We start from the raw sequence: 25,291 nt of genomic DNA on the forward strand, positions 1-25,291 counted from the left end.
CCAAGCAATCAGCCCTATAATCTCTTGCCATGGCAGAGGCGTTAAAGACCCTTTTCCAGATCGCCTAACTGCTTGGTCCCTGAAGCATAGAAACGGCTGTAGAGTTGCGTTCTACCATTCTACACAACCATTCCTCCTGATGTTGAAGCATTTGATTTAGACACATCTACATATAAAGTGAAAGGAGCAGAAATTCACTTTATAATACTCAAAAGTAAAATAATAAAAAAAAAAAGTCCCAGCCCCATTTATTAATGGTAAAGAGGGAATATATGATTCGGAGCGGCTGAGAATTATAGCCTCTCTTTTTCATGTGTGTGTGTGTGTGGCATGTATGCGAGAATTAGATAGTAACTCGGTGTCTTGAGTTAATATTTTGACGTTTCTAATCTAGCTAATTATATAATCTACTAATTTATCTAATTTCCACATGTTATATCTGTGTGTGTGCGTGTGTGCGTGTGTGTGTGTGTGTGTGTGTGTGTGTGTGTGTGTGTGCGTGTGCGTGTGCATGTGTGTGCCTGTGCGTTCTTGCAAAAGATTTCACTTTTGTAGATATAAGACTATTGTATACTACCAGATAAGAGTTTGGTGATCCACCACTAGAAATGCTGTGAAATCCATGGGTATTTCAAGAAAACATGAGTTAGTGGTGAAAAAATTCCCACGAGTTGGTTTGTCTTTTCAGAGAAAAACAACAGCCTTTTCTGTTTCTACTGCAAAATGTTTTCCAAAAGTACAATAAACTTAAGCTCTGGACTGACTTGATACATGCAAAGTCGCTCATGTCCAGAAGTCCAGAACACCTCAATTCCATGAAAATATGGAAAGAACTGGCAGTTTGGATTAAAACAAAGGGGGAAACAAGGGGGACTCGCCAGGTCTGCCACTGATAAAAGGCATTGTGTAACTTCTACAAATATGGAAATCTCGAAAGGCATTTCTAGAGCAATATTCTTTCTTGCCACTAGAAGTCAGGAGTGGCTTCTATAACTGTAAGAAACTGGTTCTCAATATCCTAGGAAATGAGGAAGTCAGCCCAGTCAAAGACGGATAGCAGACAGGTAAGTCAGTGCTGATCATAATCTGTGTTCCTTCTGCATTTGCAGATATATATATATATATATATATATATATATATATATATATATATATATATATATATTACTTCTGTTACATATCTTTATTTTTGGTGCCATGTTTCATGTTTACAATATGTCAAATATAAGAAAATAAGGAATGCTGAGATGTAATAGGGGCCTGTCAGCCAGTTGTTAAAGTAACCTTTCCTTTTAGTTGCCATGCATATTCATTGAGTTAAGTAGTTAGAAAGTCAGAAGGGTACATATAAGCCGCCATGACAGTAGCAGTTGTGTTGGACTATTTTGTGTTTCGTAATGTATAACATGGAGTAATGTGTAGGCTACACTTTTGTGTTTTGTTGTTGATGTATGTAGTACTACATCAGTAACTACAGTTTGGAAAGCAAGGAAGTAAGCCCAGTCATAGATTGGCAGGACAGCAGATGAGTCAGTCAAATGTCAGTAATAAATGTATTGACTTGATTTGGATAGACACTGTCATTATTGTGTGTGGGTAACAATGACATAGTCAAAGTAAGTGAAATATTTGCCTTTATGCACTTTTTAAAAACCTCTTATTTGCTTCCTTGATGCCACGTCAGCACATTAAACACTCATTGACGAGCTGTGTTCACTTCTTTCCGCTTATCTGTAACCTGATAATAGACTTATAAAAGCAACTTTGGCTTGAATTCTGCTGAGTTTGTTGAATTCCCTGCTGCTCCCAAGAGAATGACAGTCATCTGCTGCATAATTTGTGTTCAAAAGGACGAAGACAAGAAAGCACAGCAACCTGTCAGACACTATGCAGGACTATGAAGATGCCACAGCATTCCTGGGTCATTGGGGACGCTTCCAGCAACAGGTTTTCTTCCTGATTTGTGTCAGCATCTTGACCAATGGACTGGGAGGTTTTTTCATTGTTTTTGTGACGGACACTCCGGCTCACCACTGCCTGATTCCTGATTTAAACTTGACCGTTGATTGGTACAGAGCCGTCATCCCAATAGAGGTTTGTGATTCTACTGTGTCTAAATTTTACTTCAAGTCATCAGAAAATTATTTCACTGGTATCCTTCATGTTATTATTTGAAATTTTCATTGATTGATTGATTGTGTTTTCCTTGTAATGGCCCTTTACCCCCTTGATAAATGACATATTTTGATTATCAGGCTTTATTTAGAAAAATAAAATAAAAATCATGCTTTCCACTCTCATAGTGCAGGTACTGTATGAATGTTTTCCTCTACATTTCAAGGCTCAAAGCTTTATTAATCTATTCACCACGACTTGACTGATAGTCACATCTACCTGAAATATATTTAAAGCCTTGATCGTAGTTGTAGTAACACAAGAATGTTTCCATAAACTAATAGTCTAAGAAAATGAGGACATATTAAATGAAGACATTCTAGTTTTTTGGTGTTAGAATTGTTAATGGTGGAGAAATTACTTCTGATAAAATCTGTGATTGAATGATGCTGAAATCAAAATGACCATGTTAGAAAACTCCACCTCCATACAAAGATCAATCTGCTCCATACTGTGATGAGTATATATTTGTGTAGATAAATGTTATGTAAGGACACAGTTGTTAATGTTTTACTCTTGGACGCTCACCATAGGATCACAGGTTTTTCCTTATATAGTACAAGAATCAGTTCTGTAATGAAAAACTGCTACAAAAGACACTGAAGTTTTTGCTGTTGTGATTCTGAGGTGGTGGATGGGAAACAGGAGCTGAGCAGATGCAGCAGATACAGGCTGGATGTGGTCAGAAATCTCTCTGCTCAGGGTTTCCTTCCTGGCAGGGATGTCAACCTCACTGATCTGGAGCAGGAGAGCTGTGTGGACGGCTGGAGCTACAGCAAGGACATCTACCAGTCCACCCTGGTCTCTGAGGTCTGTGTCTTTGTCCTTCTGTACCTGGAGGCTTTTTTCAATTCAATATAAATCACTTGGCCAGGATTTGTAGCTCAGGTTTGCCAAATGACACAGACATTGACTCCTTGTGGTTCATTCATTAAAGCGTTGAATTGATGTTAGGTGAAAAACCTGCTAGAATGAGAGAAAAGAGACAACCCCAGTATCGAGAGCAATAATAGTCAAAACAATCAAGATTATTGCGCAAGGGCAGAGAGTGAAGTCACAGCTCATTCATCAATCTGCAAGGTTCTTCCCTCTGCTGCCCGCTTATTCCCAACGTTGAAGTAGGCGGTTACATTCTCATTCCATGATACAACAAAGCAAGGTTTACACTGGTGTATGTGTGTGTGTGTGTGTGTGTGTGTGTGTAAGTATGCTTCTATGTGAGCTGAGAAGGTAGGAACGCTATAAGATAAGATATTCCTCCAGCCCGAAGGCCAGAGACCTTGAAGACAACTCAGAGCGGCGCAGTTAAAATATCTTCTCAAAAGTACAAGGTGCAAGGATTCGTGGCCTGGCAGGCGTAAAGCAGCGAACAACACAAACATGCATGAATCAACGATAACTTGCAAAATGTTATTTCCCATTATACCAAGTACTAATCTTTAATATAAAGTACAAATTTACTTATCAATTGATCATGTGTGGATGTTTCAGTTTGACTTGGTTTGCAGTGAGCAGTGGAAAAAGCCTTTCACATCCACTGTTTTATTCTTCGGAATTTTATCTGGAAGCCTCATTTCAGGAACCATTTCAGACAGGTAAAGTTAAAGCAACTTGTGAGTTTTTATTGCTTTTTATATGTGAACTTATGAGGTTTATGCTTGTTATTCAACTTCTTATCCTAGATTTGGAAGAAAGCCTGTCTTATTCATGACCATGGGAGTTCAAGCCATTTTCACTTTTGCTGCAATCTTTTCGCCTTCCTGGGTAGTCTTCGTCATCCTCTTTTACCTCAGTTCTTTAGGACAAGTCTCCAATTATGTATCTGCTTTTGTGTTAGGTAAATGTGCATATTTTATATTTCACATGCTACAATTACGATTTTCTAAACTGTTATTGAGGGAATATTTGTCTTTCTTTGTGCAGGTAGTGAGATCCTTACTGGAAAAGTGCGGGTCCTCTTATCCTTGGGTATAACTCTGAGCTTTGCTGTTGGCTACATGTGTTTGCCTCTCTTCGCTTACTTCTTAAGGGACTGGACATCTCTCATGTTGGCTTTGTCATTGCCTGGCTTTCTGTACCTGCCATTATGGTGGTAAGTGTATTCAATGATGACAACTTAAGCTGAAGATAAAAACATGTAGAAAACTGTAAACTAATTTATATTTTAATGAATCATATTTTTTGAACTCGAAGAATTAAAAAAAGATTCACTGAAGCAGGTAGTATAATTGATAGCATTCTAAATCTGGGCTCTGTTTGAGGCAGGTTCATCCCAGAGTCTCCTCGCTGGCTGCTCTCTCAGGGGAGAGCAGATGAGGCAGAGGCCATATTGAGAAAGGCTGCCAAGAAGAACAAAGTTGAAGCTCCACAACCTATCTTTGACGGTGTACATGTAAGTTGCCTTCGACTGAAATCATGCAGATCCTGTCAGTAAAAGTGTGTCAAACATGAACATCAGCTTCAGATTGCACAGAGCAGACACAACATTAAAAATTAAGCATGTATTTGGTGAAATCACTGCTCAAGAACAATGTCATGGTTGACTGAATCACCATTTAGAATAAAATGCATGTATTTGAACTGTGGAAGGGAAGTGGAGAAAATTGCACAGGACAAGACGTAAACTCCACACAGAAATCTCCCCAAGCACAATTGTTATGCCCCAGCATCCAAGCTGCTGGAATGTGACATAACTGCCATCCTTCAATGGTCCAAGCCACACAAAAACAGTTTCTCAGTGAAAAAGTGATATTTTCTTTGCAGTTTATTGAGAAAGTGCTCTGGTGATGAAGACAAAGTGAGCTCTCTAAAAGGAGTGAGCTCAATAAAAATAAACATTGTTAATTTTACTCTTTAAGTTCCTGAGGTAAGTCGGACTCCTGAAAGCATAAAGTCTTGCCTCCCTGACAAAAATTACCAAGAGAAAAATGTTGAACTTCAAGTAACAGCTCACTCCACTCCAAAGCACACATTGCTTGCTCTTTGCCGGTTGAGGCATGCTAATAGTAATCAACATCATAAGCAATTTTCTTTTCAGGGAATCATTCTATGAATAAAACTCTTTTGAGAAATAAACTGAGAATTGTATCCAATTTAAAGAATTCTTAAGTTATAGTGATTATCATATTGATGTTAGCAGGTGGAAACAGCACACCAGGATGTTTATTTACAATAGCTGGAAAGTACTGATTAGATAAATAAAGGAATAATGTAATAATAGTGATATTTCTATGGATGTCCTACCTGGAGATGAGAAGAGTGTAGAAAAAATGTGTAATGAATATTTAACGCAATTGCATCTGCTGTTAGTGTCTAAATTTTACTCCAGTAAAAGTTCTGTTTTTTACAATGGTCCAGTTACTCAGTATAACATTTGATTGAATGTGTGATTGTGACATTATCCTGGCATGTTTTCATATAAAACAGAACATTGGATGTGTAGTCCATTAACTCCCCTGTGCATACATGTCTGGAGCTGCAGGATGGCATTTTCAGATCAAATCTGTACGTAACTCACTTCAGACATTGTTCTTAGTATGAGTGGTCTGTATCCTGGTGTGAGAAACGGGGATAGATGATCTGATTGTCCAAGGTGGGGGAGGGGGGAGACGTTATATACGTCCTTGATGTTGCTTTAAGAATTATCCAGTATGTTATGACTTCTCAATGCATATGTGACACGCTGGTAAAACTTAGGAATTACTATCAATGTGAGTATTAGATGACGTCCATATGTCTCCAACCATAATTCAACATCCGTCATTTGTTTAGCAGCCGGCGAATGTTGCTTTCCTCAGATCTGAACAGCATTGCTGAAACAGAGGCTACTTCTAACACTGAGGCAATATAGTTGCAGGGTGATGAGGAACCATCAAAATATTACATCTTCACCCTTGTGAAGAATGCAGGCATCCGAAACATAACTGTGATCCTCTGCCTGTTGTGGTGAGTATCCATACAGACCAACTGACACAAACCTATAATAAGCTGTAATTTGCAGTGGGATACAAATGAAGGACTAATGACTAATGACACTTCCAGTAAAACCTACTTGATATTTTTCCAGGTTCACTATGAGTACCGGCTATGCTGGACTGTCCCTCAACACATCCCAACTTCATACTGACCCATACATCAGCTGCTTCATCTCAGCGGCTGTAGAGGTTCCAGCATACATTAGCAGCTGGTTGGCTCTGCAATACCTTCCCCGCCGATTGGCAGTAATTTGTATATTGGTGCTTGGAGGAGCATCACTTTATGGAATTCAACTAGTTCCTAGAGGTAAACTATAAACACTGACAAAACAATCGTCTGCAATTTCTCAATATCTACTGTAGTTTCTTCAATACTTTAACTTAAGGGAGCTGGAGCTGGCTATATGGTCTAAGCAGAATAAACCTTGGTCACAAAACAATCACACACACATTCACAGTTATTGTCAATTTTAGAGTCACTAATTAAACCCAAACAATTGTTTTTAAAGTGTGGGGAGAAATAACCACACCTTGGTTTTTAGTCCCAATGTGCATGACAATTATGTTCCTTTCTCCTTTTCATTAATATACACTTACACATCAACAATTTAAACCCCAACCCGAACAAATACAGTAATCTTAGGATCTATTGGAATGCACTCAAATAAGGGCCATAACCAATTATATTACTTTCTCCTTTTCTTTAATATACAATTGCACATCAACAATTTCACATTATATGGGTTGATGTGTCAAACAGTAATAATGAGAGGACATGAACATTTTAACATAACTTCTGATTGTCAGAGTGACTAACAGACTGTTCTCTTTTCTAAAATATGTCTCTCCAGCTATACACACAGGTTTATATGGTCTGGAGGAGCCCATATGCGAATGCTGGTATTTAATATATTCAAAGAACAATGTTGTGGCAATATTTTAATGAAAACTCTAAGGGTACAACAACAGGTACTCCTGCACTCTGAGAATATTAAAACACTGCACCATTGACTGCAGACTTGTCTTGTTGATTGCACTGAGGCAAGAACGTGTTTCCAATGCACTCGACCACAACTGATTTTAACACCAGCAGGTGGAGTACAATAATTAAACAAGATGAGCATTAAACATCCTGTTCCCATGTCCTGTTTGTCTTCTCTCACTTTAGATTTGTCAGGTCTGTCTATGACTCTGGAAATGGTGGGAAAATTTGGTGTCACAGCTGGTTTGTCCCTGATGTATGTGTACACCGCTGAGCTTTACCCAACAGCACTCAGGAACACGGCAACGGGGACGTGTTCCGCCGTGTCTCGAGTTGGAAGCTGTATTGCACCATTTATACTAGAGCTGAGTGAGTACACTGAACTGAAGGATCAATAACAGCAAGTTGTTTTTCCACTCCATGATTTTTTGAACCTAGTGCAATGATTCAAGCCTTTCTCTCATTCTATTTTTCTCCACTGCCTTGTGCAGGCGTATACTCTAAGTACCTGCCTCAGATTGTACTGGGGACTCTTTGCTTCCTGGCAATCTTTGCCAGTATATTACTACCGGAGAGTTTTGGCCAGCCTCTTCCTCAGACTATTCAGCAGATGCAAAAAAGAGATAGGTGAGACGTTCAAAGCAGCTTCTTGATGTGTTATATGCATGTAACAGTCATGTAACTTAATGTGATTTGGATTTTATAGTTGTTCTGATGAAATAATCACAGTAAAAACAATTCTCATTATAATGAAGAGGCTCTGATATCAGTTATAATTATATCTGTGTATAGAAATAGTTCATCATCCATTGTCACAATTTTCCTTATGTAGAACACCAAAATCAATAACATCTTATTTCTTGTGTCTCTCAACAGGATAAAGTGCCCGTGCATGAAGAGAAAAGCAAACTCAAAGTCTGTGGTGATGATTGAGAGTCAGTTGTGATTGTTTGTAATTAGAATACATTTGAAGAAATGTTTTGTATCTGTAGGGATTTCTTACATCATAAGGATCACATGGTACCATTAATGTTGTGTTTTGGCAGTTTAGCTATTAATAATGATCAATGAGCAACGGTGTAAAGACATTGTAGTGCCCCGATGTCGGAACGGGATAATGCCACTTCGTAGCTGACCGCTTTGAGTGATGCGTTCAGGTGCATCACGTAAGTGCGATTTCCAACATAGTTAGGAGCTGGGGGGTTTCATACAGTAGCGACGTTACTTAATAAACAGGATTAAAATATATGACTGATATGGTCATTAGAGAGCTGGAACACGCATGTGCAGCACACGGCATTGCCGAAGTTTCGGGTGGGTGGGGTGTCATGTGCACAAAGAAGAACATTCTTCCCGAGAAACAAAGCCATATGATACTATACTAAATATGTATGGACATATACGAGATAAATGAAATGTATATAAAATATCAATTAGAAATTATTTTTAAAACTACATTGTACAGATTTATTTTTGCTCCAAAATTCGGTACGGAGCGGTACGGAATAGAGACCCCGACCGAAATTTTGGGTCGCGTTTCCACTGCAGAGAGGCGCTTTAAAAGTGGGCAGGGCTTATGAGCTCCGAAGAAATGTAACATTACAACAGAAAAGAAAGTCGTCAGATCTAGATCTTGTGAATCCTCTGTTGTTGTTTACATCCTCCACTTTGCACTGTTATTTTTTGCAGCGGAAAAAAAAAGAAGTTACTTTTTGCAGCAGTAATTTTTTGCAGCGGCAGAGCTGCAGCGCAACTTCTGTGTTTGTTGTGAGAGAGCGAACGCTCCAGCCACTTGCCGGTGACTGGGGGCGACTTGCCCCAGGTGCGGGGCAAGTGGCCGGAGCGTTCCCCCCGGTTGGCTGAGGCACAGACACGGGAGTCTTGAGCTTTCTGCTCAAACGCAGGAGCCTCTCCACTCCGGCGCTGATCGCGGTCCGGCAGCTCAGCGTCGGAACACGGAGGCTCTGAGCTCCTCTTCATCGCTGGCGCGGTCCGTCCCCACGATATAGCGCCACTGACCGCGCTTGACCAGAACACTGACCGCCTCTGGGAAGCGGAGCTGCCGGAGCGCGGTCAGCGCTGGAGCCGAAAGCTCCAGACTCCCGTGTCCCGGACGCGCATCCACGCCACGGCGAGCGCTATGCTGCAAACAGAAAGCTCCAACGCGATGCAAAGTCCTGAGCCCCGGTCTCCCCCTGCCTCAAGTCCGCTCTTTCACAACAAACACTAAAGTTGAGCAGCAAAGAAAAGAAAATGAAAATAAAAACAACCAGAGCACAGCTGACCACACTGACAGCAGAGGCTTCATCCAGCCAGCACATTAAAATATTGAGGGCGTGTAGTAAATCACTGACCAATCCGCAGACAGCAGCTCAAACTCAGACCCGTTCCATGGTCCTCGGCACACCAACGGAAGGGGAGCAGAAAAGCGGTCGCCTTTGGAGCGGTCTGGAGCGGTTTAGACTGCATTCCTGTCATGACACGCGAACCGGAGCGGTTTAAACCGGTCTAGGCCGGTACTTCTTGTGCGGCGGAAACGGGGCTTTTGAGACTGTGTTGGGGAGGAGTAGTGACGTCGCGTCAGCCACACTGACGTGACTGGGACAGAGCGCGCGGTGCCATAACTGTGGACACTGGACAACCATAGCTCAGGTCGGTAGTGCGGTACCCACTACACCTTGCATCGGTGGCACCAAGTATTTTGTAAAGACAAAAACTCCCCACACAGCTCACCTCATGCGCTTCCTGCTCCAGCCGATCAGCCTATTCCTCGGCGGAGTGCGCCGCTGAAGGAGCTGTATTTCAGTGGGCAGACTGCAGGTGGAACAGTCCACTGGGTGTAGGGGTGCACTGTTTGTATTTTTGGGTGTAAATATAGCCCCGTCTCCACCGCACACAAGTGCCGGGACGGAGCGGAGCGGTACGGAGCAGTTCGGAAGCACAACCCCGACCGAAATTTTGGGTCGTGTCTCCACAGCAGAGAGGAGCATGAAAAGTGGGCGGGGCTTATGAGCTCCGCAGAAATGTGACATTATAACAGAAAAGAACGTCGTCAGATGTAGATCTTATGAATCCTCTGTTGTTGTTTAAATTCTCCACTTTGCACTGTTATTTTTTGCAGCGGAAAAAAAAAAAAGTTATTTTTTGCAGCAGTCATTTTTTGCAGTGGAGAGCTGCAGCGCAACTTCCGTGTTTGTTTTGAGAGAGCGAGTCGCTCCGCCGCTTGCCGGCGACGTGTCCCGCACTCGAGCGCTCGGGTGTGGGGCAAGTGGCCGGAGCGTTCCCCCCGGTTGGCTGAGGCACAGACACGGGAGTCTGAGCTTTCTGCTCAAACCCAGGAGGTTTTCCACTCCGGCTCCACAGCGCAGCGCAGCGCCGGAACACGGAGGCGCCGAGCTCCAAGCTACTTTTCATCGCTTCCGCGGTCTGTCCCCGCGATAAAGCGCCACTGACCGCGGCTGAACAGAACGCTGACCGCCTCTGGAAAGCGGAGCGGTCAGCGCCGGAGCCCAAAGCTCCAGACTCCGGTGTCACGGACGCACATCAGCGCCACGGCGAGCGCTATGCTGCAAACAGAAAACTCCAACGCGATGCAAAGTCCCTCCCCCCGGTCTCCCCCTGCCTCAAGTCCGCTCTTTCACAACAAACACTAAAGTTGAGCAGCAAAGAAAAGAAAATGAAAATAAAAACAACCAGAGCACAGCTGACCACACTGACAGCAGAGGCTTCATCCAGCCAGCACATTAAAATATTGAGGGCGTGTGGTAAATCACTGACCAATCAGCAGACAGCAGCTCAACCTCAGACCCGTTCCATGGTCCCCGGCACCCCAACGGATGGGTAGCGGAAAAGCGGTCGCCTTTGGAGCGGTCTAGAGTGGTTTAGGCTGCTTTACATGTCGTGAGACGCGAGCCGGAGCGGTTTAAACCCGTCTAGGCTGGTACTTTCTGTGCGGTGGAGACGGGGCTTATGTATAGTGGGGACTGGGTGATGTATCACGGTAATGTAATGTATATATTTTGTATGTAATTATGCCTGTCAGATGGAGGTGTACTTTATTCATATATTTCTTTGGTTGGGTTAATTTAGGATAAGTTAAACACCCCTTAGACGGTTGTTTCAGCCTAGCACGTCCTGATTGGCTCAACTCAGGGTGGGGCTGGGCCTATTTAAAGAGGCCTGCTGTCAGTGTCAAGAGGACTGAGAGACTGAGAGTAGATGTGTCTGTGTCTGCTGGCCTGTTGTGAGGCTGCAAGTGAAAAGAATTTGTGATTGATTGTAAAAAGAAAATTTAAAATAAATCAAGGTAAATCTTGGAAAAACACAGTCTACCCTCGTATCCTTGCCGCATCCTCTCTCCCAACACACGCCGACCACATCCCGAGTCGGGGTGTCCGCCTTGGAACCTCACAGTGCTGTAAATGGACGCATTGTCCGGGATTGCCATTTTGTGGACGAGTTGTCCTACAATCACCTGGGACGGAACCACAAAACAAGATGGCGGACCACAATAAACCACACTCACAATGGTGGTTGTCAGAGAGCAGGAAGGCTGTCCTCTGTCTCCACCATATGTTGGGAGAACTATAGAACATAGGACATCGTCTTTCACATCTGCTTGCGGTGTGTCTGTTAAAGGTCCATTCCTAAAATGAGTTAATGTGAATGTGATTTGCTTTGTAAAATGTCTGGAGTTGTCAGATGCTGTTCAATTATGCGTGTGATGTTGTCTTTGATGTGATATGCGTAGGATTGCAAGTTGACCAGTTAGTAAAGCAAAGATTAGCATGCAGACCCTGTGTCTGTGAGGGCTTTTCCACTCTAAAGAACCAGGGGCTAGTTCAGAGCCAGGGCTGGACTTGGCACCAGTTGTTTGTCTTTCTACCACCAAAGAGTTATCGCTGGAGTTATCGCTACCTCCGGGGCAGAAGAGACACTGAACCAGCATTCTGAAACCTTCAGCGTACACGGAGCGGTTATGGAGAAAAAGATTATAATAATGTGTGGGAACGATATAATAAGTCGCTCCCTCAATTAATAATGAGAGGGAACATTTACAGCGAGTGGAACCCGCTTGCCTTTGTCGTTTGAAATACTTCGATTCGAAAACGATTTGCTCAATAAAGAAAAAGAAATTTTTTTTTAAGGTCTTGATGCCGGTGGCCTCCTACAGTAAACCAATGGAAAGAACAGTGAAGGTCTATACACTGGAGAAAATAACAGCACATTTAAACCTTACAATAGATTTTTTCAAAAAGAGGTGGAATCCTTTAATAACATAGTAAGTAATAATAAGTAATAATATGTACTTGGCATTGTAATATACTTTGGGTTGGTCTTTTATATTGTGCGCATCTGATTGGCTGTATATCGATATGTATGGGGCAGTGCCGTGTTTATTTAGGGAGTTGAACCTCTAAGTGTACCAGATTGCCCTTTTGCCAAGATGTTTGGTTTGATTTTGTTTATTTTGGCGAATTTTTTTGTTTTGGGGTTTTTGTTGGGGGGGGGGGGGGGGGGGGGGGTGTTCTCCTGTGAAACAGAAAGTGGAGATTGTGAAGACTTGTTCAAAAAAATCTTAATGGTAAAACAATTTTACTATATGGCATATTAGAAACAAAGTTTTACTTGAACAAGAATTTGAAGTTATTTACACTGCGAGATTAATCATGTCAGTGACATTGCCATTTCTTTCTGTACTATGCTTGAATATGAAATGTTTACTAAATTTGTATATTCATCTTTTGGGCTGGTTTATCTGTTTTCAATATTTGTGACTGTGGAGTGTTTGCTTTTGGAATTATTGCATCATCTGTTTTGTATTCGGTCATGTTGTGGAGCCCTGGAAAGTTAAAGAGTTATTATAATAAAGAGAAGTATTAGTTCCTTTGATTAACTTGGTCTCCCATTGTTATTTTTGTTTTTTGCTTAATCTAATGTAAAAGGCCTTCTTTTACTTCTGCCAATGAGGGAAACTTACCAGGTATTTGTAAGGCGATATTCATTCTTGCCACTTACAGTCAGTACTGTACGGAAGAGTATTAGGGCCACTGAAGAAGAAAAAAAATTCATGTGCTTCAGAAAAAAAGTTGAGTTTTTTTTTCACAGAGTGATGTCTGTCCATCCCTCATCATTTGTGTCTCATTAAACTCCTTAATGTAAGAAACTGTTGTCCTCCCCGGTCCCAAGTCCGTCAGAAAATATGGTCCCCCGGAAACAGCAACTGCAACAACATTGTGGCGTTTTGTTGTGTTGTGTTGTGGCTTTTGTTGTTGTGTTGCGGCTTTTGTTGTAGTGTTGTGGGTTTTGTTGTTGTGTTGTGGGTTTTGTTGTTGTGTTGTGGCTTTTGTTGTTGTGTTATGGCTTTTGTTAGTGTGTTGTGGCCAGACCCGCCCCTCCCTACACGCAGAACACGCGCTGTGCGTAGGGCCCCGCGATCCATGGGGGGCCCCATTTTGCGCAAGTGAATTGAATTTCCCTCGGGATCAATAAAGTATCATAATTCTCTGCAAATGCGCAAAGGATGCGCGTGCATTTTGCCGAGAGGCGCGTAGAGCACCGCCACCAAGGCAGCCCGAGGCAGGAGAGAGAGAGAGAGAGAGAGAGAGAGAGAGAGAGAGAGAGAGAGAGAGTAGAGAGAGAGAGAGATGGCTTCCAAACGTCAATACGATTCGGGAGCTAGCAAAAGAAAGAAAAAGTCCAAACAAGCAGAGGCTCGTGCTTCACTTGAAGGTGGGATGTTGTTGAAAACTTACCTTCGCTCATCAAAAGCGCAAGAACGGTTGAGTGGCCTGGCTGTGATTAGCATAAACTCAGAAGTGGCACAGCAGCTGCCATATGATGAGCTCATTGATGACTTTGCATCCAGAAAATGCAGACGTGTGCATCTGTAAAGTTTTTGTTCCACTGTTGATAGAGGCTGTTCATTTGATTCGTTAGTCATTGTAATTTATTATTATTGTTATTGTTATTGTTACTATTATTATTAGTATTATTATATTATTATTATTATGTTATTGGAAGGGGGGCCCCAAAATAAAATCCTGCTTAGGGCCCCCACTTGGCCAGGGGGGGCCCTGGTTGTGGCTTTTGTTGGTGTGTTGTGTTGTTGGCCCTTCTGGGCCACCGTAGGGAAGCCGATCATTCCGACGCCACCATGAGAGCAGCCAGAGCAGCAGCAGTAGATCTCACAAGACTGAGGGGGAGTGAACTTAAAGGTGCAGAGTGGGCCTGTCACAATAAAACTACAACAGGAAGTGGCAGTGGCCCTTTAGGTCACAGGGGTTACAATACCCTTGATTAAAAATAACACATTTTATAAGCACCCTGGGATCCGTGCCTTTGTCCTTCGTAATCGACGAATGTTCGCGACGGAACAATGTTGCAGGCTGCACTGTCTCTGCAAAGTCTGATACTGATAATTGACTGTGTTTATGAGCTAAATCCTGTCCTGACACGTCTTTTCACCTCTTCATTAAACCGTCTGCCATGCATTTTCAAGCAGTCACATGAGCAGTGTTTTTCAACCTTTTTGAGCCAAGGCACACTCTTTTGTTGGGAAAAATCTCGAGGCACACCACCACCCTAAAATGTTAAAATGTGAAACTCTGTAGCCTATATTAACAATATAAAGTCGTTCGCATCAAAGTTTTATCAACAGGAATCAAATAAATACAGAAAAAAAGTATTTCTCAATTTCTTTTTTTTAAATTTGTACTCACTCAATGTGAACCCTGGGCCTGTTTGGATGAATACAGAGCTGAGATCCTGGTTAGATTCTTCCTTTTCAAAAACTTCTCCATCACTGCCACTGACACAGTACTTTGATACAAGATGGGAGCAGCTGGAGGTGGTGGTGATTAACCACATGTGCTGCCATCTATTGGCGAAGAGTATTTATACATGATTACTCTTCAACACACTGCTCTCACAGCTGACAGCGGCTGTGAGAGCAAATGATTTTTAGAAAAAAATGTGAAATTGGATACTTTCCCACGGCACACCTGACTATATCTCGTGGAACACCAGTGTGCCGCGGCACAGTGGTTGAAAAACACTGGTATAGAGAACTCTTTTTTTTGTGTGTGAAAAAAAATCTCAACTTTGAGTTTCCATTTTTTTTCTGGAGTGCATGAAGATGATTTTTTTAAACTTTTTTAACTTTTTTCATAAAAAAAATTCGACTTTGATTTTTGGCTTTGTTTCTGAAGCACATGAGGTTTTTTTTTTTTTTTAGCGTTCAATTTTTTTTTTTCTTCAGTGGCCCTAAGACTCTTCTGTAGTACTGGCTTTAATTACTGTAAGAAACCGGTTGTTCTCCTGGTAAACAAGGAAGTAAGCACAGTCATAGACAGGACAGATAGCAGAGGAGTGCGTCAGTACTGATTTTAATCTGTTTCTGTTGAAATACATTTACTGACATTTGGATGGACACTGTCATCATTGAGTGCGGGTAACAATATCATAGTCCAAGTAAGTGAAATACTTGCCTTTATGCACTTTTTAATAACATCTGAATTGTTTTCTTGATGTCCCGTCAGCACATTAAACACTCATTGACAAGCTGTGTTCACTTCGTTCCACTAATCTCTAACCTGATAATAGACATTTAAAATCAACTTTGGCTTGAATTCTGCTGAGTTTGTTAAATTCCCTGCTGATACCAAGTGAATGACACTCGTCTGCTGCATAATTTGTGTTCAAAAGGACAAGACAAGAAAGCACAGCAACCTGTCAGACACTATGCAGGACTATGAAGACGCCACAGCATTCCTGGGTCATTGGGGACGCTTCCAGCAACAGGTTTTCTTCCTGATTTGTGTCAGCATCTTGACCAATGGACTGGGAGGTTTATTAATCGTCTTTGTGGCGGACACTCCGGCTCACCACTGCCTGATTCCTGATGTAAACTTGACCGTTGATTGGTACAGAGCCGTCATCCCAATAGAGGTTTGTGATTCTACTGTGCATAAATTTTACTTAGTCATCAGAAGATTCTTTCACTTGTTTCTTGCTGTGCATTCATATTGATTATTAATTGATTTTTTTTTCAGTCATTGATTGGTTGTGTTTTCCTTGTAATGGCCCTTTGCCCCCTGATAAATGATATATTTTGAAGATCAGGGTTTATTTATAAAAATAAAATAAAAATCATGCTTTCCACTCTCATAGTGCAGGTACTGTATGAAGGTTTTCCTCTGCATTTCAAGCCTCAAAGCTTTATTAACCTATTAACCATGACTCGACTAAAGCTCTGTTGTCGCCGCGCAAAAAGTGCAGTAATGGAACGCTATGGTCCAGTACAGTTTGGGTTTCCACCGCAAAAATTGCAGATTTTATGGGAAATAACTCCGCCAAAGGTTTTTGGTCACCCTTCCATTGGGGTACTCAGGACGACAGAGCGGGTCTGATTTGAGGAGCTGCTTGCTGATTGGTGAGAGATTTACTACACACCTCCAATATTTTAATATGTCCGCTGTGTAACTCCTCTGTCATTAACATATTCAGCTTTGCACTGGTTGTTTTTTTATTTTGTTCTTGTTCATCTTTGCTGCTTAACTTTCATGTTGGTCCCGAAAGACCAGATGCGTGGCAGGGACGGAGACCGGGATCCGGGAGAAGGCGCGACGGCCGTAACTGATGTACTACCGAGTCACATTGTGTCGTGGGCCGCCGTGTGCCCGCACACACTGGCCGGCTCCAGAGCTCTGGTGCGACGTTATGCAACGCAACGACTGGACTCGAATCGCATCCACACACAGTGCGCGAATTGCATCACGTACACGATTTCTGCCCCAACGCAGAAGTTGCAGCTGTCACATCCAGCTCCATGACACTGGTGCCAACTGGCTTTGTGCTGCCGGAGCGCTCTCCGGTGAACTTAGCTGAGGCAACGTCACAGGTGCCGGCGTTTGCTCTCTCTGAACCAACATCACATATCTGCAGAGCTCTCAACCCTGAATACATTTTAACCGTACTTTCTGTGGAGGAAACGCGCACCAGATTTGGCTCTGGTTATGCTTTGCCATCCTGCTCCGTAACACTCCGTTGCTTCCCTGCACATGTTGTGCGTTGGAAACGGGGTTTAATAGTGACATCACCTACCTGAATAACTTTAAAGCCTTGATTATATTTTTGGTGACACAAGCATGCCTCCATGAACTAAAAGTCTAAGGAAATTAAGAAATGTGTTTTCATTCTAGTTTTTTGGTGTTAGAATTGTTAATGGTGGAGGAATTACTTCTGATAACATCTGTGATTGAATGATGCTGAAATCAAAATGATCACGTTGCGAATCTCCACCTTCAAACAAAGATCAGTCTGCTACATACTGTGATGAGTATATATTTGTATATAAATATATTAGTATATATTTGTGATAAATGTCACACTCTTGGACGCTCACCATAGGATCAAAGGTTTTTTCTTATATAGTACAAGAATCAGTTCTGTAATGAAAAACTGCTACAAAAGACACTGAAGATTTTGCTGTTGTGATTTTGAGGTGGTGGATGGGAAACAGGAGCTGAGCAGATGCAGCAGATACAGCCTGGATGTGGTCAGAAATCTCTCTGCTCAGGGTTTCCTTCCTGGCAGGGATGTCAACCTCACTGATCTGGAGCAGGAGAGCTGTGTGGACGGCTGGAGCTACAGCAAGGACATCTACCAGTCCACCCTGGTCTCTGAGGTCTGTGTCTTTGTCCTTCTGTACCTGGAGGCTTTTTTCAATTCAATTTAAATCACTTGGCCAGGATTTGTAGCTCAACATTGCCAAATGACACACACATTGTCTCCTTGTGGTTCATTTGTTAAAGTGTTGAATTGATCATGTGTGGATGTTTCAGTTTGACTTGGTTTGCAGTGAGCAGTGGAAAAAGCCTTTCACATCCACTGTTTTTTACTTGGGCGTTTTATCTGGAAGCTTTTTTTCAGGAACCATTTCAGACAGGTAAAGTTAAAGCAACTTGTGAGTTTTTATTACTTTTTATATGTGAACTTATGAGGCTTATACTTGTCATTCAACTTCTCATCCTAGATTTGGAAGAAAGCCTGTCTTATTCATGACCATTGGAGTTCAAGCCATTTTCACTTTGGTTGCAATCTTTTCGCCTTCCTGGGTAGTCTTCGTCATCCTCTTTTTCCTCATTGGTTTAGGACACAATTCCAATTATGTATCTGCTTTTGTATTAGGTAAATGTGCACATTTTACATTTCACATGCTACAATTAAGTTTTTCTAAACTGTTATTGAGGGAATATTTGTCTTTCTTTGTGCAGGCAGTGAGATCCTTACTGGAAAAGTGCGGGTCCTCTTATCCTTGGGTATAACTCTGAGCTATGCTGTTGGCTACATGTTTTTGCCTCTCTTCGCTTACTTCTTAAGGGACTGGACATCTCTCATGTTGGTTTTGTCATTACCTGGCTTTCTGTACCTGCCCTTGTGGTGGTAAGTGTATTTAATGATGACAACTTTAGCTGAAGATAAAAACATGTAGAAAACTGTAAACTAACTTGTATTTTAATGAATCACATTTTTTGAACTCGAAGAATAAAAAAAAGCTTCACTGAAGCAGGTAGTACAATTGATAGCATTCTAAATCTGGGCTCTGTTTGAGGCAGGTTCATCCCAGAGTCTCCTCGCTGGCTGCTCTCTCAGGGGAGAGCAGATGAGGCAGAGGCCATATTGAGAAAGGCTGCCAAGAAGAACAAAGTCGAAGCTCCACAACCTATCTTTGACGGTGTACATGTAAGTTGCCTTCGACTGAAATCATGCAGATCCTGTCAGTAAAAGTGTGTCAAACATGAACATCAGCTTCAGATCACATAGAGCAGACAGAACATTAAAAATAAAGCATGTATTTGGTGAAATCACTGCTCAAGAACAATGTCATGGTTTACTGTAGTCTATCCCAGGAGCAGTTTGAATTACACAGAACAGATTGCAAGCTGCATGCAGGAGAGTAAAGCATGGTCAGGTTCATGGCAATCACAGGGCCAAACCAGTCACACCTGATGGCAATTTAGAACCACCAGTTAGAAAAAAATGCATGTATTTGAACTGTGGAAGCACAATTGTTATGCCCCAGCATCCAAGCTGCTGGAATGTGACATAATCTGCCATCCTTCAATGGTCCAAGCAGCCACGCAAAAACAGTTTCTCAGTGAAAAAGTGATATTTTCTTTGCAGTTTATTTACAAAGGGCTCTAGTGATGAACACAAAGTGAGCTCTCTAAAAGTAGTGAGGTATCTAAAAAATAAACTGTGCTTTCAGGAGTCCAACTTACCTGAGGAACCAAAAGAGTAAAATAAACACAAAGGCTTGCCTCCCCGTCACAAATTACCAAGAGAGAAATGCTTAACTTCAAGTAACGGCTCACTCCACTCCAAAGCACATATTGCTTGCTCTATGCTGGTTGAGTCATGCTTAAGGATTGTCTGGCCCACCTGACCATCTGCCATTGATGATGTCATCCTTCCTCCTAAAGTTCTCCTAAAGAAATCGTACATTTCAAAGCGAATTTTCTTTTCAGGAAATCATTCTATGACTAAAACTGGGAAATATACAAAGAATTGTATCCAATTTAAAGATTATTTAAGCACAAGTTATTATCAGAATGATGTCAGCAGGTGGAAACATCACATCAGGATGTTCATTTACAATAGCTTGAAGGTACTGAATAAATAAATCAAGGAATAATGTAATAATAGTGATATTTCTATGGATGTCCTACCTGGAGATGAGAAGAGTGCAGAAAACATGTTTAATGAATATTGAACGCAATTGCATCTGCTGTTAGTGTGTAAATTCCACGACAGTAAAAGTTCTGTTGTTTAAAATGGTCCAGTTACTCAGTATAACATTTGATTGAATGTGTGATTGTGACATTATCCTGGCATGTTTTCATATAAAACAGAACATTGGATGTGTAGTCCATTAACTCCCCTGTGCATACATGTCTGGAGCTGTAGGATGGCATTTTCAGATCAAATCTGTACGTAACTCACTTCAGACATTGTTCTTAGTATGAGTGGTCTGTATCCTGGTGTGAGAAACAGGGATAGATGATCTGATTGTCCAAGGTGGGGGAGGGGGGAGACGTTATATGCGTCCTTGATGTTGCTATAAGAATTATCCAGTATGTTATGACTTCTCATTGCATATGTGACACGCTGGTAAAACTTTAGGAATTACTATCAATGTGAGTATTAGATGACGTTTATATGTGCCTAAGTGTAATTCAACATCCATCATTTGTGTACCAGCCAGTTCTAACACTGAGGCAATATAGTTGCAGAGTGATGAGGCACCATCTCAAGAACATTATAACGTCTTCACCCTTGTGAGGAATGCAGGACTCCGAAACATCACTGTGATCCTCTCCCTGTTGTGGTGAGTATCCATTCAGACCAGCTGACACAAACCTATAATAAGCTGTAATTGCAGTGATTGCAAATGAAGGACTAATGACTAATGACACTCCAGATAAAACCAGACCTTGTTACCATGCCTCTTGACATTTTTCCAGGTTCACTATGAGTACCGGCTATGCTGGACTGTCCCTCAACACATCCCAGCTTCATACTGACCCATACATCAGCTGCTTCATCTCAGCGGCTGTCGAGGTTCCAGCATACATTAGCAGCTGGTTGGCTCTGCAATACCTTCCCCGCCGATTGGCTGTAATTTGTATAATGGTGCTTGGAGGAGCATCACTTTATAGCATTCAACTGGTTCCTCAAGGTAAACTCTAAACACTGACAAAACAATCGTCTGCAATTTCTCAATATCTACTGTAGTTTCTTCAATACTTTAACTTAAGGGAGCTGGAGCTGGCTATATGGTCTAAGCAGAATAAACCTTGGTCACAAAACAATCACACACACATTCACACTTATTGTCAATTTTAGAGTCACTAATTAAACCCAAACAAATGTTTTAGATCCACACCTTAGTTTTTAGTCTCAAGGAGCAGGACAAAGCTTTATAAAAGCAGCGTTGTTCCTGTCACTGTCGCTTTATAAAAACAGTGACAATGAACGTCATCTAATTCATTCATTTTATTTCTGAGCAAATATTTATTATCATGACTTGTTAAGTTGGATGTTAAGTTAGAGAATGTTTTTATCTCCCTAAGTTTTCTATTGTGCTTTATTATGGTTTATTTAGATCCATTTTAATCTTAATTATTTTGATCTTATCTTATTTGTTAATAGTGAATGAGTACTTGTCTTCTTGTTCTTTGTCACTCAAAATGCAATCACAATCTGCAAAATAACTCTACCCATGAGCACAAGTATTGTAATCTTCAATCTTGAACCCACTCACATAAAGTTTATACCCATTGATGTTCCTTTCTGTTTTCTTTAATATACACTGACACATCGACGATTTGATATTATATGGGTGCATTTGTCAAACAGTAATAATGAGAGGACATGAACATTTTAACATAACTTCTGATTGTCAGAGTGACAAACAGACTGTTCTCTTTTCTAAAATATGTCTCTCCAGCTATACACACAGGTTTATATGGTTTGGAGGAGCCCATATGCTAATGCTGGTATTTAATATATTCAAAGAAATGTTGTTATAATATTTTAATGAAAACTCGAAGGGTACAACAACAGGTACTCCTGCACTCTGAGAATATTAAAACACTGCACCATTGACTGCAGACTTGTCTTGTTTGCTCCTGGACAGCAACGTGCTTCCAATGCACTCGACCACAACTGATTTTAAGACCAGCAGGTCCATGTGGTGTAGTACAGTAAATTAACAAGATGAGCATTAAACATCTTGTCCCCATGTCTTGTCTGCCTTCTCTCACTTTAGATTTGTCAGGTCTGTCTATGACTCTGGAAATGGTGGGAAAATTTGGTGTCACGGCTGGTTTTTCCCTGATGTATGTGTACACCGCTGAGCTTTACCCAACAGCACTCAGGAACACGGCAACGGGGACGTGTTCCGCCGTGTCTCGAGTTGGAAGCTGTATTGCACCATTTATACTAGAGCTGAGTGAGTACACTGAACTGAAGGATCAATAACAGCAAGTTGTTTTTCCACTCCATGATTTTTTGAACCTAGTGCAATGATTCAAGCCTTTCTCTCATTGTATTTTTCTCCACTACCTTGTGCAGGTGTATACTCTAAGTACCTGCCTCAGATTGTACTGGGGACTCTTTGCTTCCTGGCTGTCTTTGCCAGTATATTCCTACCGGAGAGTTTTGGCCAGCCTCTTCCTCAGACTATTCAGCAGATGCAAAAAAGAGAAAGGTGAGACGTTCAAAGCAGCTTCTTGATGTGTTATATGCATGTAACAGTCATGTAACTTAATGTGATTTGGATTTTATAGTTGTTCTGATGTAAGAATCACAGTAAAAACAATTATCATTATAATGAAGAGGCTCTGATATCAGTTATAATGATATCTGTGTATAGAAATAGTTCATCATCCATTGTCAGTTTTCCTTATGTACAACACCAAAATAAATAACATCTTATTTCTTGTGTCTCTCAACAGGATAAAGTGCCCGTGCATGAAGAGAAAAGCAAACTCAAAGTCTGTGGTGATGCTTGAGAGTCAGTTGTGATTGTTTGTAATCATAATAAATTTGAAGAAATGTTTTGTATCTGTGGAGAGTTCTTACATCATAAGGATCATGTGGTACCATTTATGTTGTGTTTTGGCAGTTTAGCTATCAATAATGATTAATAATGATCAAATGTAGTTCATTATTTTATCGAAAATGTAGTTTGATCTGTATCATATACCTTGGGAGCACTACCCGTTTAACAGGAAATGATAGCCAATTCTGTTATATCAGTCTAATAAGATATACTAAACAAATAATTAAAAAAATTGGAATCAATAGTTAGATTAAATACAATTATCAGAATTAACAGTACAGCTTGAAAAATAAAATTAACTCATCAAATATCTTGGGCTGTATTAAAAATTGTAATTATGAAAATTATTTAATGAAACTTTGAAAAACATGTTTTATTTATACACAGCTTAAAAAATGATTGAACTTACTTTGTTCACATGCTGATTATTAAAGTGATTTGATTATTGTTATTGTTTCTGTCCACGCTGGTTATTTTTTAAACTTTTTACCACTCTTAGGCTTCTTAAAAGTCCACCTCACTACTTTTATTGGTTTCCCATCTTAGGAGCTCTCTTAGGGCCTAGGATGCTTTGTGAATTACTTTCATTTTAGTAAGGAAAAATTCTAAGAGAGGTCTTACATTTTGAGGAATTCTAAGATTTTTCTTACGAAAACCGAACCTCTTTTATGTCCCAAGCAATCAGCCCTATAATCTCTTGCCATGGCAGAGGCGTTTTCTTTGCGTTTACGTAGTTTTCCCCATCATTAGCTTGTGTAGTGTCATTTGTTTCATCCTTGTGTCTTAGGTGGTTTTACCCAGTCACTATATATACTCCCTGGTGGCTCATTTTGTTCGGTCAGTTTTTTTGTGTTTACACCTGTGCTTGTTAGATATTTTGAGTTTGTTTTGTTGACCTCATTTTTTTGTCACAGAACACTTAAGTTTACATTTTGTCTTTTCTTTGGGTAAAAAAAGCCCCTTTTCCAGAAAAAAAAACTGTTTGCCTCATCGCCAAACTGCTTGGTCCCTGAAGCATAGGTTGCCGTTAGAAACGGCTGTAGATTTGCGTTGTACAATTCTACACATCCATTCCTCCTGATGTTGAAGCATTTGATTTAGACACATCTACATATAAAGTGAAAGGAGCAGAAATTCACTTTATAATACTCAAAAGTAAAAAAAAAAAAAAATTCCCAGCCCCATTTATTTATGATAAAGAGGGAATATATGATTCAGAGCGGCTGAGAATTATAGCCTCTCTTATTCATGTGTGTGTGTGTGTGTGGCATGTATGCGAGAATTAGATAGTAACTCGGTGTCTCGAGTTAATATTTTGACGTTACTAATCTAGCTAATTATCTAATCTACTAATTTATCTAATTTCCACATGTTATATCTGTGTGTGTGCATGTGTGTGCGTGTGCGTGTGCGTGTGCATGTGTGTGTGTGTGTGTGTGTGTGTGTGTGTGTGTGTGTGTGTGTATTGTAATATAAATCTAATTGTATGCTCTCCTTTTCAAGTCAAGTTTCATGGACCATACACAGTTGTCCGTATATGACATTGCATTGTCGACCACGATGGGGGGTCGGGGACGGGGGTGTTGCATAATCTTATTCCACAGATGATCATCTTTGCTGTCCACACCTCACAGCCGAGGGTTTTAGAATTTGAATGCTTTTAAGTGAACCGGCGGTCTCATGTTGACGGCCCCTATCTCAACCTTTGCTCAGCAAGAGTGGACATTTTCTGACCTCGACTGAGGATCTCCACTGGAGGTGGAAGGAACACTTTCAGCATTTCCTGAACCCGGGACACACGCATCCCTTACAGGAGGCAGGGTCTGAAACTTCTGATGTGTCCTTGTCCATTTCCCTGGTGGCAAGGCCCCAGGAGTAGGCGAGATACGCCGGGAGCTGCTGAGGGCCCTGGATATTGCGGTGCTGTCCTGGTTCACAGTCTCGCATGTACCTCGGGTACAGTTTCTTCTGACTGGCAGACCGGGGTGGTGGTCATTTTCACACTTCGTTGATGTTGGGGGTACTAGAAAGGACACTCCAACCAATAGTTTCCTCCTGGTCGTGGAACAAGGGCCCAGTCTACATGTGTTTTGTGGACTTGGAGAAAGCCTATGGTCTCAGTGTGAAGCGGTCTGGATGCAGATCAGCCCAACCAAGTTTGAGTTCATGGTCTTCTCACGAAAAAGGATGGCATGCACTCCTGGTAGGGGGGTGGACCTTCCGCAGGTGGAGGAATTCAAGTATCTCTGGGTCTCATTCATGAGTGATGGGAGGAGGGATCGTGGAATGATCTTCATTTGTTCCAGGTTTCCTTTCTACAGAATACCAATTTTATTGTTTATTTGATGTCTCTTCACATCATAAAGTTCCCGTTCATGAAAAGGAAAGCACTTTCAAAGTCTGGTGATATATGAAAGTCAATTGGGATTGTTTGTAATGACAATATCAGAATCGGAATCAGAATCAGAAGCTTTATTGTCAATGTACAGGTACAACGAAATTGCATAGAAAGTTTTGGGGAAAGAAGGACAA

General features: G+C 41.2%; 2 protein-coding genes across 4 annotated transcripts; both read left to right on the forward strand.

Moving 5' to 3' along the window:
• Positions 1 to 1,887: 1,887 nt before the first annotated feature.
• LOC308139495 (organic cation/carnitine transporter 2-like) lies at positions 1,888 to 8,352 on the forward strand (the record flags this gene model as incomplete). The annotated part of the gene is made up of 11 exons (XM_080508956.1): positions 1,888 to 2,094; positions 2,803 to 2,985; positions 3,667 to 3,770; positions 3,858 to 4,012; positions 4,099 to 4,267; positions 4,441 to 4,567; positions 5,034 to 5,041; positions 6,242 to 6,456; positions 7,318 to 7,500; positions 7,623 to 7,758; positions 8,008 to 8,352. The coding sequence occupies 11 exons, from the start codon at positions 1,888 to 1,890 to the stop codon at positions 8,075 to 8,077; spliced, it is 1,557 nt and encodes a 518-aa protein (XP_080365082.1). The 3' UTR covers positions 8,078 to 8,352.
• A 7,125-nt stretch (positions 8,353 to 15,477) lies between these two features.
• On the forward strand, positions 15,478 to 22,933 carry LOC308139355 (organic cation/carnitine transporter 2-like). 3 transcript variants are annotated; one of them, XM_080508768.1, is made up of 12 exons: positions 15,478 to 15,603; positions 15,838 to 16,841; positions 17,636 to 17,818; positions 17,976 to 18,079; positions 18,167 to 18,321; positions 18,408 to 18,576; positions 18,750 to 18,876; positions 20,421 to 20,521; positions 20,658 to 20,872; positions 21,965 to 22,147; positions 22,270 to 22,405; positions 22,653 to 22,933. In XM_080508768.1, the coding sequence occupies exons 2-12, from the start codon at positions 16,695 to 16,697 to the stop codon at positions 22,720 to 22,722; spliced, it is 1,590 nt and encodes a 529-aa protein (XP_080364894.1). In that variant the 5' UTR covers positions 15,478 to 15,603; positions 15,838 to 16,694; the 3' UTR covers positions 22,723 to 22,933. The 3 variants fall into 3 exon arrangements, with proteins under 3 accessions (XP_080364894.1, XP_080364896.1, XP_080364895.1); XM_080508769.1 differs by lacking the exon at positions 15,478 to 15,603 and having other exon boundaries at positions 16,057 to 16,080; positions 16,464 to 16,841; XM_080508770.1 differs by having other exon boundaries at positions 15,838 to 17,818; positions 17,993 to 18,079.
• The last annotated feature ends 2,358 nt before the right edge of the window (positions 22,934 to 25,291 follow it).

The sequence above is a fragment of the Blennius ocellaris genome (assembly GCF_963422515.1).
Source record: "Blennius ocellaris genome assembly, chromosome: 14".
In the NCBI taxonomy this organism is placed as follows: domain Eukaryota; kingdom Metazoa; phylum Chordata; class Actinopteri; order Blenniiformes; family Blenniidae; genus Blennius; species Blennius ocellaris.

Coding starts and splice junctions, on each gene's coding strand:
- LOC308139355 (XM_080508768.1), top strand. CDS start 16,695: ATGTTGGTCCCGAAAGACCAGATGCGTGGCAGGGACGGAGACCGGGAT. Junction 16,842..17,635: donor TGGCCGGCTCCAGAGCTCTG/GTGCGACGTTAT, acceptor TGTGATTTTGAG/GTGGTGGATGGGAAACAGGA. Junction 20,873..21,964: donor CATTCAACTGGTTCCTCAAG/GTAAACTCTAAA, acceptor CTCTCACTTTAG/ATTTGTCAGGTCTGTCTATG.